This window comes from Melanotaenia boesemani, chromosome 14, assembly GCF_017639745.1.
Source record: "Melanotaenia boesemani isolate fMelBoe1 chromosome 14, fMelBoe1.pri, whole genome shotgun sequence".
Lineage (NCBI taxonomy): Eukaryota > Metazoa > Chordata > Actinopteri > Atheriniformes > Melanotaeniidae > Melanotaenia > Melanotaenia boesemani.
Window position 1 is genome coordinate 29,309,771 of NC_055695.1, and position 16,816 is coordinate 29,326,586.

Genomic DNA, 16,816 nt, shown 5'->3' on the forward strand with positions numbered 1-16,816 from the left:
TTCCATTAAATGGTAAAATGTATCATTTTCAACATTTATGTTGTTCATGTTCTGTTTGGGAAATATGGGATCACTGTATTTAGTTTTTATTCACATTTTCCACAGTGTCCCAACTTTTTTTGGAATTGAGGTTGTACAATTTTATGTGAAATAACTCATTTATTCTGCCCCACCAAGCTGATTTGTTATTCATTAGACACACTTTTCAGCTGCTTCCTTAGGGCCGATGAAAACGCAAGAATACCGCGTGGCACTTAGAGACAGGAAAAAAGAGAAAAAAAACAGGTTGGATCGAGGAGGGGCCAGAGGGTCAGATTTCCAGAATAGTGCGACCCCTGATTCGCTGACCAACGTCCTGTTTGTGCACAGCCTGCGCGCTGCCGCTGATCTACAAGCAGTCCCACTTCACGAGGCGACAGGGAGAATCCCATCCATATACTTTACAGATCGCTCCTCCAGCTGCGGGAAATCCAGGCGATTCCTCCCTATCTCAGCATCCTTCCTAACAGTAGGGGGAAAAAGAGGCTAAACACGCAAAAGTTTTCTTCTGACTACCAGGAAAAGGAGTCGACATGGATAAAAAGGAAGCGTTTGTGTGACTTAATGCCAAAGAAGCTCTTCACCCGTTAAAATGATGATAACATAACCAGCATTTTCGTAATGTCTTTTTTAATTTATTTTTTGGGGGGCATGAGAGGACGCGAAAACGTTAACTCTGGAAAAGTTTAAAAGCAGGGTCCGTCTATGGCGCGAGAGAGCGAAGACGCCGGGATGGCCAAAGCCTCAAAAGCCAAAAGGCAAAGGAAGAAGAAAACCAAAGAGAACAAAACCAGGACTGTCCACGCAAACATACTCTACGACAACGCCAAAGGAGAGGAAAACCCAAACCGACACTATGCAAACAACAAAATTAAGACGACCAAGTACACTGTGCTGTCATTCCTGCCAAAAAACTTGTTTGAACAGTTTCATCGTTTTGCTAACGTCTACTTCGTCTTCATCGCTTTGCTGAATTTCGTCCCGATTGTCAACACTTTTCAGCCAGAACTTGCTCTGACTCCTGTGATTTTCATCTTGTCTGTAACTGCCATTAAAGACCTGTGGGAAGACTACAGGAGACACAGGTCGGATAAAGAAATCAATCACATGGATTGTCTGGTCTACAGTAGGTAAGCCGGGCCTAAGAAAAAGTCGAGCTGGCAGCCTGCAGGGTTCAGCTGCTGTGTAAACTTTGTGTGCTGATTTATTTTCTTTCCTTGAATGGTACGAACTGTTCTGCTTGAATGCATCTTGCACACTCACATCAGCTGATGTGGAAAAACTAAGAAAAAAAATCAGTTAAGACATTTGCTCTACTTCCTTGCAAACTGGCCTTCATGCATGAAGCCAGCTGTCCCCATTTAGTCAGATAATCATGTTGAAACAGTGTCAGAGGAAACTGAACATCTAAGGCCTCAGAGTTAAATTTCGAGCAATATTTGGATTCCTAAAATAATAGATCCCTCCCCACCTGTCTGGCAGGGAGATGTGAAACCTGCGTGTTCTCACCTGATTGTACACATTTATCATTGATTATGAGTAAGAATCTAACCTGGTGACCTGTTCCTATTTTTCCTGAGTATGTGTGCACAGACTGTACTTTGCTAATGAAAAGCAGCACTGTCGTCCACGCACAGAGCATAATTCACAGCCATCAAAAGGCTCAGTGTTTAGTGGCTCTACAGTCTTTATAAAGTTTTGACCCAAGTTGTTGTTGTGTCAAGGTTGGACATAATTAAATTTTCTTTTGCTGTGGTAATATTGTGCTTAACATCTCTAGCTTTTCTCATCCTGGTGAGCTGGTGACCTGAGAAACTCCTAGACTGCATACTTCATACACAGATATATTGAATAAGATGACTCATCTGTGTTGATAATTCACTTTTTTAATGAACAACATCCACCAGAAACCTTCTGTGCATCGAGCTTTGAAACATTCACATTAGAGGTCTTGAGTTGCATGAACACATGCTAACTTATATTTGCTTCATATTGTGAAAGTTTACTAGTAATGGCACCTTTTTTCCCCATTAGCTATCGGATTAGCCTATTTTAAAACAAGGTTTATCTTTGTACAAGTACTTTAACTTCAGTACTGACACCCTAAAACAATACAAAAGTGGCTAATATAAGGCATACATATTTTGAAGAAGGAGTAGTACCTGACTTACTTTTTCATTTTTAAACTGGCAGTTGACAAAATACAACATTTCTTGTTTATTTATAGGGGCAGGGGGGTTGGTGTTCTTATAGTCCATGTCCTCTTGGTTCAGTTTTCTGTCACATAAGGTGAAGAAAATTATTATACGAGCTGATATCAGAATCATAAAGAAAACTTTTTTTGGACAATGGCTTTTAAAAAGATGAAGAAGTGATCAAACTGGATGAGCTCCTTTCTGGAGCTGCCTTTCTGCTGCAGATTACAGCTAGAATTTCGATTAATTGTTGATCTCGTTCAGATTCTGGTTGCAGCTAAATTCAGACTCCTTAGCTTTAAATGCATCACATCTTATTTATTATCATCATATTGATCCATTGTCATGTGGTTAAAACAAAGAAATATTCTTGTTTTGTCGATTCCTGATTTTAGTGGCCCGAATTTGACTTTTTTGCCCATATGTGACTGAAATATGATTTTTTTTTTTCTTTCTCCACAGTCTGAGCTGCACAAATCTGTTTTTTCAAGTCAGATTTAGACGACGTTCATATGTAAATCAGATACATATCTGATGTGTTTCAAAGCCTGAATTTCATCTGACTTTTACATAACTGACGTGAGAAAGACGCCACAATTCTGCACCGGAGGACTCGGGACAAGTAAAGACAGCATGATGCGCATGACGTCACGTCTTCTTCACATACGGGTCACTTCAGGGCCGTAGACTGTCCACACTGGAGTCTGATGCATGTAAATTATAATGTAAACAATGCATGCAAAACAACTGAATATCAGCATAAAAAAAAAAAAAAAAATCAGATTTAAGACCTGCTTTTTGAGTGTCGAGTCTCAAACTCCACGTATGTGGTTGCAGTGTGACACTGCCTTTGCTAACCAAATCCATAGAAGTGAGAGACTTATTATCTGTTCATGAGCATCTTTGGACATCAGTAGCTGAGGTTGAAGTGGGGTCTGCCCAGAACAGAGAAGTCATGTTCCAGTTTGAAGAATGGCAGGGTAGAATCTGACTTTATAAATTACTTTCCTTTTATTGTTCTGGCAGAGTGGAGAAACGATATGTGGAGAAGTACTGGAAAGAGGTGAGGGTTGGAGACTTCATCCGGCTGCGATGTAATGAGATCCTCCCCGCCGACGTCCTGCTGCTGAGCTCCAGTGATCCAGACCGCCTCTGCCACATTGAGACCGCCACACTGGATGGAGAGACCAACCTCAAGCAGAGGCAGGTGGTCCGCAGCTTCTTCGACTTGGTGAGAAAGATGCTCCTCTCTGCATCACCCCCAGGTCTGGGGCTTGATTAAAGTACAACGATCAATGTTAAATAAGCATTTGTAGGAATGTCTGAAAATAGTTCCCGACTTCCTGTTTCCTCTGGTATCTAATGTAAACCCTCATGTCTTTGGTGGAAACTTAGGTTCTCGTAGATTAAATAAGAAATAACATTTCAAGTAGTAAAATAAGTACTGGTAGAAGATGAGCCTTCTTATAATTAGCCACACAAGGATCTAGAAATCCTGCCATAAATCATATTTTCCTGATGATGCGGGCAGAGATTTCAGATTTTTTTTATAAGAGTTTGCTAAATATGAAACACCTGTTAGTAGGTGTGTTGAAATTAACCATGATGTGTCATACGATGTATTTAATGTATAGTTGTGATGTTTCTTGATTTTCCGGCAGTGGAACAAAAAAGTTCTCAAGTTGGAAATAACGTTATTGTTTACATATTTATATTTGTCATATTCAGGACATTCAGATTGATTTCTGAAATAATTATACATAAAAGGGAGTTAAAGTTCAAAGGAGTTAAAAGGGACATAATTATCTGACTTATAAAAAGTAATTTAATGATAAAACAGTAGCAATGTACAGTAATAAAGAAACTGAGGCAGCAACACAAAGGGAAGATGCACAACTGTTAGCATACTGCACCAAACCTTCAGTAGGTTTGAAGGATATCATGAATCCTCAGTAATCAGCTGTTTGTTTTCTGTTGGCAGGACTGCGACTTCGACCCATTAAAGTACAACAGCATAATTGAATGTGAAAAACCCAACAATGACCTGAACAGGTTCAGAGGCTACATGTGAGTATCGCTCACTGCGAGTGACAGCTGCCCACCACACCAAACCATGTTGTCATTAATTTGTTGGTACACATTAAGGGTTCATTTCACCGTAATTTTAGTGGCATTTTAAATAATCTTATGCTTCATCCTAGAAATAAAATGAATCTGTGGTTTGTTTAGAGGGCAGGAGTCTCCAGCTTGTACTTAAGTTGTACTTAAACCGTATTTCTGACTCAGTGTTGTGATTTGTCCTCATGTGGTGGTTGAGAAGCTTTTTTTGGTTTGCACAGTTTGAAGATGTATGTGCTTTTTCATGACCAGAGTGAGGCAAATCTGGAAATGTTCAACTTGACAAATGAAGCTGCAGTTCCTCGAGCTTTCTGAGAGTTGATAAATATGTGTGTTCACTCTCCCTTTCCTCTTTGTTTATAAATGTCCAACACACATTTGTTGGGTCCAGTAAATATGTTGAAAGACCAGAGGAAGGAAGGAAGGAAACCAACAGAGTTCCAAGCAGGGACTCATATCCTTCATTTATAACATTTATTAGCATTTCAGCTAATTGCTGACTGAGTAATCCTGCTGACTTTAAGGATCATCAAGGCCTCTCTGACATGGATTAATCAAAGTTTAAAAACTTTTTTTCTCAGTTGAGATTTTAATTTAATCATTTTTACGATAGAAATTCCTCTAGAAGTTTTTTTTAAAGCTGTTTTTTGAACGTAAGTGATATCATAGCAGAAATCCTCTTTAGAATGCCATCCATTTAACGGCCACATTATTAGGTCCACCTTGCTGGGACTGATTCAGAACTGCTTTAACTTTGCTCCATATTGACATGACAGCATCACACAGTTGCTGCAGGTTTGTCGGCTGCATCCGTGATGAGAATCTCCCGTTCCACCACATCCCAAAGCTGCTCTACTGGACTGAGATCTGGAGGCTGTGGAGGCCGTTGGAGTCCAGTGAACTTATTGTCATGTTCTAGAAAGCAGGTGGAGATGATCTGAGCTTTGTGACATGGTGCATTATGCTGCTGGAAGTAGCATCAGAATATGGTAGCCCAGTAGATCAGCACTTTCTGAAATACTCAGACCAGCAACCATGCCACGTTTAATGTCACTTAAATCCCCATCCTTCCTCATTCTGATGCTCAGTTTGAACTTCAGCAAGTCGTCTTCACCACGTCGACATGACTAAATGTGTTGAGTTGCTGCCAAGTGATTGGCTGATTAGATATTTGTGTTATCCTCCTATCCTCCTGTTGGCAACTACAAGTCAAAAAAAAAATAAAACTGTCATGTTGCCTTTAAACAGTTAATAATTGTGCTGATAGCTCACACATTCTTCTAACATACCATGAAAAATTCCTGCAAAACAATTTTATCTAACTATGATGTTTAAGATATATAATGCAAAAACAAGGAGTGAAATCTGGTAATGAGAGCTTAAGAGTTCCTAAAGTGTGGATTCTTTTTTGTTTGGACAAAGTCAGGCTAGCCTTACTGTCCTTTTTTTGTTAAGTTGGTTTCTGGTTTAATAGAGGATGAGAAGCTTCCTTTGAGCTCTCTGTAAAGCAGCCGCTCACTGCCAACCAGCACTTGAGCGGTTATGACATGTATTCTCTGCTCAGAAGGAGACCAGATGCTGCAGGTATTCAGTTGCCCGGCTACAGTGGAGCCCAGGGCACGGTGCCTTGGCTCAGCAGAGCTTTATTACATAGAGGCCAGTGACACCAAGTCTAATCTCGCTCCGTGTCTGGAAGAGAAGGCACTCTGCGTCTCAGAGGGCGTTATCAATTTCTCGCACAGTGCGAGCTGTGCACTCGGATGAGTTGTGCAAGAACTGCTCTGAGCTCAGGGACACTCTTATTAATCTATAATGGTGGTGATGTGTCAGCTGGCTTGCTGACAAAGGCCAAAGGATGAACATTCCTGTTGGTAAACATGCTGACAGTTGCTTGACTCTACAACAGGGTTGATTGAGACTTAAGGTGGCAGGACTGTTGTACACACACAATCCTTTCTTTAATAATGGGATTTACACTGACATCATTGGCTTCTGGTTTAATACAGCTTAGCATACATCTTGCTTTTAGCTAAACGGCATTTCCTAAAAGGGATTTAAACATCCATGGTGGGCTGGTTGGCTAAGAGCTGAGTCCCATCGTTGTACAACACTTCCTCTCTGGATGAGCCTGACAAGCTTTAAACTGACTGGTTTCGAGTGAAGATTGAGGGTCAGCGATGAGGCAGTGATTTGCCTGATTGAGTCTAAGCCTGAGGGGGTTTGAGTGAGGCGGCAGCACGACCACTTGTTCTGTATCAGTGTGAATTTGTGCTGAGATAAGGGCCTCTGGTCAGGGGAAGGGTGTGAAGGGTAACCATGGTGCTTCAGCGTGTGATTGATTGAAGTGCTCAGATGCATAAAATGATGCCATCTTTAAGCTCTAGTATATAAATAGATACTCAGAGCGTCATTATTTCTCACCAGAGTGTTTCCACCATCATTGTGCCGGCACTCGCAGTCATTTTTTACGCATCTCCCATCCTGACAGAATCCATCGAAGCGGCAGAAGAGATGCACTTTACAAAGAAAACCTGCTGCTGCGAGGCTGCACCATCCGCAACACAGAGGAGGCAGTTGGAATAGTCATTTACGCAGGTCAGCTCCCACAATACCAGTGTTGTCATGTGTCACACTCCGCATCAGACATCTGACTAACAAGCTATGTATCTCTGCAGGTCATGAGACCAAAGCCATGCTGAATAACAACGGCCCGCGTTACAAGCGCAGTAAGCTGGAGAGACAGATGAATGTAGATGTGTTCTGGTGTGTCATCATCCTGCTGGTTATGTGCCTGTTTGCTGCTGTTGGTATGTGATAGTACAAATTGTTTGGAGAACCATGCTAAATTTAATGAGTCTTCTTGTAGTTCTTGTATTTTTTTGCAGAGTCTGTTCTTTTATTTCTGTGCTCTCATTGCAATGCTTGTAGGGGTTGACCTTGTGGTGTTGCTGTTCCAGGTCATGGGCTGTGGCTGTTTCAGTATGGCGATAAGAGACCCGTGTTTGATGTTCTTGGTCCAGAAGGGACAGAGTTATCACCCATCATGTCGGCTATTTATCTTTTCCTCACTATGATCATCGTCCTACAGGTACACAATACACATAAACTTCAAAAAAGAAACATCAAAAGTGCAGATAAAGATGAAACCGAGTGTTGTATCAGTAAGTTTTAAATGTTCTCCTACACTATGCGCAAGAAGTGCTGTAAATCATTTCATTCACAGTACTTACTGCAGCACCAGGGGCATGTGACCTCTAAATCTTTCTTTTTAGTCTCAAACTGCAGTGAGAAATTATGTTCGCGCTGCAAATCGCTTCTACAATACAAGATGGAAAAGAAGGGGAAAGCGACACTTGTTGACATGTTGATCTGTTTGCTGACAGGTTAGCTTGTCCGCGGAAATGTCAACATGTCCTTTGTCAGACTCTGCAGCTCAGTACTGAAATAAGGCAGCTTTTAAAATCACTGAAAAGTCACTGAAGACACCACTTACTGTATTTCCAGTGAAGTAAACACACAGATGCTGGCATTCAGTGAGGGCGAGCAGAGTGCAGATTTAACTACCCTTCCAAAAATTATGACTCATTTCTCCAAACAGAAATGTAGCCTGGAAATGTCCCTCTATAAAGTACACCAACATTTAAAAAAAAAAATCAAACTAATGCACAGTAGACCTGTAAATCACTGCTTAACATTAAGGTCTCAGATGTGAACTAAAAAGCTTAAAATTTTACTTCTTTCTGTTAGGCTTGAACTTAAGTACCCTCCATCTTTGCAACCCACGCATGCATCACTTTCAGCTTCTTAACCATTTATCTTGTTTCTGTTTCTTATGTTTATCTATGAAGTAAAACCTATTGGGTTTAAAATATTTGTTTGAACCATTTATCTGTTAGCTTAAGGCTCATGCAGAGCAAACTGTTTCAGTGGTTTCAGTGGTTAGCTAGCTTCATATTTAACTCTCTTTTCACAAAGTTTTCTATCTATTAATGATTTATATTTAAATTTTTAACCTTTTATGAACTGTTTTAAAGCATTTATCTTTAGATTAGAGCTAACTAAGTCATTTCTATGAATCTCAGTTCTTTATTTTTACCACTTGTTTAAGCTAGAAGTTTAGCTAGCTATTATATTAATGTTATCTAAACCATTTAAATTATTTTGCTAACTTTGTTAGCTTGTTACTTTGACCTATTTAAACTTAAACCTGTTCACTTTGTTATCTTACTTTAAGTGTAATGTTTAAACCACTCCATTACTTGCCTGTTCTAGCGATAACCAGCTGGACCTTTTTTTTTTATAAAATTCTTTCTCTCCTCTCTCAGGTGCTGATACCCATCTCCCTCTTTGTGTCAATTGAAATAGTCAAGATCTGTCAGGTGTACTTCATCCATCAGGACATGGATCTGTACGACGAGGAGACGGACTCTCACCTCCAATGCAGAGCACTTAATATCACAGAGGATCTGGGCCAAATGCAATACATCTTCTCTGACAAGACGGGCACGCTGACAGAAAACAAGATGGTGTTCAGACGTTGCACCGTAGCAGGGGTGGAGTACTCCCATGACGCCAACGGTGAGACAAGCCAGCCAGTGCTAATACATTCCTCTGAAGAAATTCCTTGCGTTTTAATTGTTAATGGTTTCTGTGTCTATGTGTGTTATAAAGCCAAAAGACTTGCAATGTATCAGGAAATGGATTCTGAGGAGGAGGAATGTATGTCACATGGTGGCACCCTGCCCAGGCGGGACAGTGTGACCAGCCACCAAAGCACCCGTGTAGTGCTGCGTTCCCAGAGCACCAAGTCCCACCGCCGGACAGGCAGCAGAGCTGAAGCCAAGCGAGCCAGCATCCTATCTAAACACACGGCTTTCAGCAGCCCTATGGTCAGGTTTACCTCACGGTCCAGCCGTCCACCTTCTCATATTATCTGCTGTCCTCTAATAAAACCCTATTTTTTCCTACAGGAAAAAGATATCACCCCCGACCCTCAGCTCCTTGATAAAGTCAACGAATGCAGCAGTCAGATGGACTTTATACGCTTCCATAGACAGCCCATGTCACAGCTGCCCTCTGACCTCTCAGATATCATTGACTTCTTTATCGCTCTCACCATCTGTAACACAGTGGTGGTGTCTTCCCCCAACCAGCCCAGACACAAGGTACAACTGCTTCATTACCTTTCTTGCAATGCATCTTCTGTTATTGTATTTGTGTGGCTGTGTCAGCAGCTGTGTTTAAACGGCAGGTAAAGCAAGCGTTGCATTTAATTACTGTAATAGATACGTCTGCTCAACACAGGAAGAAGCTCATGTTGTAATATAGAGCTGACAGCATTTCAGTGACTGGCTGCTGCTGTGCTGAAGTCAACAGAATGCAGCCTTTTGTTCACTGCATCCTATATTATGATTTATGATTCCCACTAAATAGAGAAAAAAATGTTTTAGGAGAAATTATACCTTTATTTGGTATTACAACCCCAATTCCAAAAATGTTGGGACGTTGTGTGAAACATGAATAAAAACAGAATGCAGTGATTTAAAAATCTTTCCGGTAGGAAATAACATATCAGATGGTAAAACTAAGACATTTTACCATTTCATGGAAATTATGAGCTCATTTTGAGTCTGATTGTAGCAACACATCCCTAAAAAGTTAGAACAAGGGCAACAAAAGGCTGGAAATGTAACTGGTACAAATTGCACATTTGACAAGTAATTAGGTTAATTGGCAAGTGGTCAGTAACATGACTGGGTATAAAAGGAGCATTTCAGAGAGGCAGAGTCTCTTAGATATAAAGATGGACAGAGGTTCTTCAACCTGAACATATTGTCTAAAAATTCTGAAACAATTTCAAATAAAATGTTCCTAGGCATAATATTGTGATGACGTTGAAGATCCCACCATCTACAGTCTATAATATCAACAGAATCAGAGAATCTGGAGAAATCTGTGTGTGTGTGGGCCAAAACCAAAAGGTCAGACTGGATGCTGGTGATCTTATGGCTCACAGGCAGCATTGCATTAAAACCAGATGTGATTCTTTACTGGAAATCACTGCATGGCTTAGGAAGACTTTCAGAAATTACTGTCTGTGAACACAGTTCACCCTGAAATCCACACATGCAGGTTAAAGCTCTGTCATGCAAAGAAGAAGCTACATGTGAACAAGGTCCAGCAACAGAAAACCTTTTGGGATTTGGGTTTTGCTTCTTTATAGGGAGCACCATTGGTGGGACATTAATGTCAAATGGATCATAAAGTATAGATGCTGCTTTTGCTAATCTTTACTGAAACTTGGATTTGGATTTAAAAATAGATTTAATAATAAATCAAGTGTTAGAAATTATTTTGAAAATGAAAGGCCGGCTCTGGAACCACAGACTCCAGAACAGATGAAGGGAGGTGCAATACAATAGCAAACAGGGGTGAGTCACTGCGAGGGCTCCTGACAGCGGGTGTCACGGTTCTCATGAATAGAAACATATAAATCCTTCAGGTACCAGGCTAGCCATCAGGGAATCATAATAAAAAATGGCACAAAGAACAAGAGCAAAACAAAAAAAGAGAAAAAACTGGAGACCGAATGTATCAAAACCCAGTTATTTTTGTACTTATTTACATTTCCCTCCTACTGATCAGATAACCTTCAAGGGGAAACACAAACTTACATAAATAATGTGTCACCGTGTACAATTTAATCTGAACTGATCTGTCCTTCTGAGAGGCAGGACGGGCTGGTACACACTGTAAATGTAGCGTGGAGAGGATATTACCTCTGAACAGGACAACCACACCCCACATCACACGAGAGGAATAACAAAACACGGATACACAGCAGTGGTTGGACCTAGCACATCAAAGATATATTCACCAAAACAATAAAAGCTACGTGCAAATGGACACTTTGTTGTATTTTAGAAGGTTTTTGAAAGTGTGTAGTGGCTTCTATGTCTTTCTAAAAAAATGGAGAGATAAGAAGCAAAGGACTGATAAGGGGATGCTAATGTTTTGGAGTAAAAACTAGTATTTTGCTGATGGAATCAGTCTTGATGGGTCAATGTTCCTGTTCACAAGATATCATTTACAACCCCAAATCCCAAAAAGTTGGGACGTTGTGTAAAATGTAAATAAAAGCAGAAAGCAATGATTTTTCAAAGCTAATTCTCAATAGAACACAAACAACGTACCAGAGGTTGAAACTCCTCATTGTGAATCAGAAGGCAGCAACACGCCCATAAAAAGTAGTTCCAGGGGTATGTTCAGCATCGTGTAGCATCCCCTCTTCTTTTAACATCTGTCTCTAAACATCTGGGAAGGGAGGAGACCAGTTGCTGGAGTTTTAGGAGTGGAATGTCCCATTCTGGTCTGATGGAGGATTCTGGATCTTGGTTGCTGAATTTTTGCTTTCAGTGCTCTAAATGTTTTCTACTGGTAAGAGGTCTGGACTGCAGGCAGGCCAGTTCAGCAGCCGGACTCTTCTCCTGTGAAGCCATGCTGCTGTGATGGATGCAGGATGTGGTTCAGCATCGTCTTGCTGAAATCTGCAAGACCTTCCCTGAAAGAAACGTTGTCTGGATGGGAGCAGATGTTGCTCTAAAACCTCCATGTACTTTTCAGCATTGATGGAGCTTCACAGATGTGGAAGCTGCCCACGCCATAGGCACTAATGTACCCCGAAACCATCAGAGATGCAGTCTTTCACCACTGATAACAAGCTGGATGCTTCCTTTCCTCTTTAGTCTGCAGGACACGGCGTCCATCCAGAAACTAGTTCACATTTTCTTCCATGTGACCACAGAACAGTTTTCTGCTTTGCCTCAGTCCAGTGTTTGCTGTCCTTTCTGTGCCTCAGTCAGGTCACATGACTGAAAACTGCTAGCGATTGACTGTGAGGGAGCATATCATCTGTGTGTGCGTGTGTGTAAAGATGGCGAGCACTTGCTAACTGAGCAACTGGTTGTTTGTTATTACAATCAGTTGATTCAGGGCTGACACTAGAGGTGAGTGAAGGCAGCTTCGTACTAAATGAAATAACACATTGTGCTCAATTTTAGGGTAATATTTTTTATTTGAATGAGGACATTAGAGACCAGTGATGTCAGGATAACACATTTTCTTGGTACGATTATTGTCAAAGATTTTACAAATATCACAATTGTTATGCGCTCATTAATTTCCCAACTCTATAAATGTGTAAAATCAAATGAACACTGCTCAGGTCTTCAGGTTTTAATTAGGGTCAAATTAATGTGTAGAGAGAATTAACACTTTCTTTTTCAGTAACTCATAGACAACAAACTCATTACTCGTATATAAAAAATCTGCATTATCTCAGCAAAAGAAGCTGATTTTGGGTCACAGTGGTGAACCAAAACCACCAAAACCAACATTATCATGGCTGCAGAGTCAACATTATCTAATGCAGTTATGGTTCTGACATGAAAATTATGTAAAGTGACTATACTGAGGAATCTTTAAGATTAATTAAACATGGTGTTTAATACCTTAATAATTGTGTAATTGAATAATCGTGACGTCTCTATTAGAGATGGTTTTTGTCTTCATGCTGATTAATGCGCTTCTTTCTGTATGAAACATTTTATTTTAGCACTTGTCTTTTTAAGACTTCACAATCAGTCTGTGAGGCTGCTGCTCATTTCTGAGGGTGTAAATCAAACCACCATGGAAGCATCATGCTCATGTATCTCATAGTGATTTATATAAAGAAGAAAAGTCAGAGGGGTCTGCTACGGCGCAGGTTCAGCACAACCAGCGCGTTAGCTGGCTTGACTAATTTAAATCAGATATAACTGCTGCCTTTGTTAAAGATAATTGTTTTTTGTTTGTTAATTCAGGATAAGCTTTCACTTCTAAAGTGTATATAGTTTCTTTAGGTCTTAGTGAGCATAGTCTGTGAAAATAACAGAGCAACAAAGAAGCACCTTTTTCTTCCTCTGATTTACACCTCTATGTAAGTAGATCATTTTAGAGATCCACTCATCTCTACTCCATCTCTCTCTTCCTTGGATATTTCTTAGGTCTGCTGAACCTTAGAAGACTTATAAGAGCATGTTATTAAGACATGAGAAAGCACAGTAAATAGCCAGAAATCTCAAACTAAACATCAAATTGTTTGATTGAATTTTGTCTCTGCCTGCAGATCCTTCTTTCAGCCACGTATTGAAGGTGCACCACAGATCATAACGACTGCTGGATGGTTAATAGCGCCATCTCAAACTGGTGTCATAATTCCTCTGTCACACTGCGTCTCTGGTGTGATGTGTTCAGATCTCTTAGTCCTGGTTAAAAAGCAGCAGCATCTGGATGAGCTGCAGATCTTTCATTCGTCTTTCATTCGTTACAGTAATCCAGTCTACTGGAGTTGAATGCATGGATGAGTTTCTCTTGGTCTTTCTGGGAGACTAAACTTTTAATTTTGTGGGTAAAAAGCTGCCTTTATGACAGCTTGATGTGTCTGTTGAAAGCCAGATCTGAGACTATTAACACTCCAAGGTTACAACATGGTCTGTTATTTTTATAAGCTTGAGTCCTATATTAACAATATTTCACAGACACAGATTGGTATCATACTCAAGGTTCATTCAAAATAACTAACTAGAAATTATAATTTCCAACTTCAAAATGATAAAAGAAAAAAATCAAATAGTTGGGATATAAAACAAACAAGTACATGTAGAACATTATTAACTCATTTCTTTCTTACGTTAATTGAATGTTGAGATGTGATAATAATACCAAAGTAGAAAGAGCAAAAGGGTGTAATCTTTCCACATCTGCAGTGCAGCAAATGCAGTATGAAGTTAAAATCAGGTAGAAATTATTATAAAAGAAATTATAATGTGGCAAGTTTGGGCTTGTTTGGGACTTCACATCCAAACACAGAAAACATGGGATTTCTCCATATTGCATCCCTTGACTCGTGACTTAATGATTCATGTTTTTTAGAAACATGAATACATAGATTTTATTAGTCTTCCTGATTTCTGTTTAGATACACGAAGGGGGCCGTCCCCATAACGCTGAATTGCAGTAAAACCGCAGAAGTATTTTAGCAAACCACTCTTTCATCCCCACAAAGCCAGTGATTACCCTCCATGAAACCGATCATGTCTGAAACCAGGTACCAAGGTGGATAGGTTTAAAACCTCCACCGTCTGTGGTACTGTGAGAACAGCGTAACCGCACCTCTAGAGGATATGATATATATATATATATATATATATATATATATATATATATATATATATATATATATATATGGCGCAGCATCTTTCATTTGTGATGAGTAGGGCTGCAACGATTAGTCGACGTTGTTGACAATAGTCGACAATAAAAATAGTCGACAACGAATTTAGCCGTCGACTATTGTCGGCAAAAGAATAAATAAAAAAAAAACTACCGAGTGAGACATCATCTTCTAATTTTACCTCTGCTGAGAGTTGCACAATGCACATGTGCAAAGAGGGGGAAAAAAATACAGAGTGAGACATCGTCTTCTTTTTTAATCTCTGCAGAGAGTTGCACATGCGCTGTGAAGTCTGCCAGGGGAAAAATATGGTGGCGGACTAGGAAAGAAAACGGTGGCGGAGAACGTTAAAAGTCTGGGATAACTTCACGTTAAACTTACAAAATAAATTAAATACATGTGGGATTTGTAAAGCGGACCTTGTGTACCACGGAAGTACGTCTGCAATGCTCGAACATTTAAAGAGGAGGCATGTTGGACTTAACAACCTTATGCAAAATTTCAAAGCTGAAAGTGAAATAAGATCCATTTATAATAATCATAAGATACATAATCCGATTGGTCGACTAGTCGTTTTAATAGTCGGTGACTAATCGACCATCAGAATAGTCATTAGTTGCAGCTCTACAGTGGTGTTGTGGTTGGCACGGTCACCTCACAGTAAAAGATTCCTGATTAAAACCTCAGCTGGGGTCTATGTGTGAGGAGTTTGCATCTTCTTTCTGCGCATGTGTGGGTTCTCTCCAGGTACTCTGGTATCCTCTCATAGCCCAGTAACCTGCAGTTGAGATTAAATGGTGTTTCTAAATTCTCCTTTGACGTGAATGTGATTGATTGTTTGTCTATATTGGTGACTTGTCCAGGGTGTATCTTGCCTGACACCTGCAGGGATAGGCTCCAGCCCTCTCTAAGACCATGAATTAGGGTCAGTAGGTACTGGTTAAATACCAAAATTTTGATAGTTTAGCTCAGGAAGCAGCTGTGTTCTTTGTATATGCATCACAATTGGTAATTTTTTTATATATGACTGACTACCTTTACATTTTCCTTTAGGTCCGGATGAGGTTTGAGATGAAGTCCCCAGTCAAGACCATTGAAGACTTCATCAAACGCTTCACCCCCAGCCGCCTAACCTCAGGCTCCAACAGCAGCAGCTCCTCCAGCCTTAACCGTTCCTCTAACAAAGGATGCTCCAGCATGCTTTCCTCACCTTCAGCAGAGAGCACACTCACCAAATTGAACGAGGAGCAGCCCTCCGGAGGTCTGGAGCCCTCCTTTAGTCCCGTCCCACCCTGCTACGATGGGAAGACTTCCTGGAACCTTGAGGAAGGAGAGCTGCGCTACGAGGCTGAGTCACCCGACGAAGCAGCTTTGGTCTATGCTGCCAGAGCCTACAAGTGCTCCCTTGTTGGGCGCCTCCCTGACCAGGTGACCGTGGAGCTGCCTCACTTGGGGAAACTAAGCTTTGAGCTGCTGCACACACTGGGCTTTGATTCCACCAGGAAGCGCATGTCTGTGGTGGTGAGGCACCCTCTTACGGATCAGATCACTGTCTATACAAAAGGAGCAGATTCTGTCATCATGGATCTCATCAAACCCCCTGATGCAGGTAGGAAAATGCTAATTTATTTGACTTCTTTGGCATGTAACATGTGATATCATGTACCAAAAACCGATGGCTGAGATTTGTTGTTGTCTTCACATGGGACACTGGCTTACTCAGTGTCACCACTATGGTCATACATGCCACAAACTTTTGTATTGGTTGTACTGGTCAATCTAATATTTTTTAGGTCTAGGTGTAGGACTTTGTCTCCCAGAATGTCTGTCTGTGTATTCTGCGTTCATTCCTTCCTTACCCAAGCTTAGGAAAGAATGGCACTGATTAAAATGAAGAGAATGGGCGGAGCTTATCCTCTGATTCTCTGATTCGCAATTATACACTCCTTTGTGTGCTACTTTAAAATTATGCATTAGGGCTTAAATACCACAAAGAACAACACAATCACGTCAGATATCATTTCAGGGTAAAGAAAACTTGCATAAAGTTTTTCTGCTAAGACAAATGCAGTTTCAACATATCCATGTAGTCTTGTTTTCATCCCTAGTGGTCATGAATCTGGGGTAAATATGCAGACACCAACAGAACCAGCAATTGTTGTGACACAGAAATACAGATGAAATTGGCAGA

At 40.5% G+C, this 16,816-nt stretch overlaps 1 protein-coding gene across 1 annotated transcript in view; it reads left to right on the plus strand.

Annotated features, from left to right (window-relative positions):
* The first annotated feature begins 359 nt into the window (after positions 1-359).
* The window catches only part of atp10a (ATPase phospholipid transporting 10A), a 42,707-nt gene continuing 26,250 nt past the window's right edge, over positions 360-16,816 (plus strand). The window contains exons 1-10 of the mRNA XM_042006844.1: positions 360-1,169; positions 3,261-3,465; positions 4,216-4,301; positions 6,841-6,947; positions 7,028-7,159; positions 7,310-7,440; positions 8,678-8,930; positions 9,024-9,241; positions 9,323-9,517; positions 15,679-16,234. Of these exons, the coding sequence (XP_041862778.1) occupies positions 745-1,169; positions 3,261-3,465; positions 4,216-4,301; positions 6,841-6,947; positions 7,028-7,159; positions 7,310-7,440; positions 8,678-8,930; positions 9,024-9,241; positions 9,323-9,517; positions 15,679-16,234 (2,308 nt within the window). The 5' untranslated portion in view covers positions 360-744. The remainder of the gene's footprint in view (positions 1,170-3,260; positions 3,466-4,215; positions 4,302-6,840; positions 6,948-7,027; positions 7,160-7,309; positions 7,441-8,677; positions 8,931-9,023; positions 9,242-9,322; positions 9,518-15,678; positions 16,235-16,816) is intronic.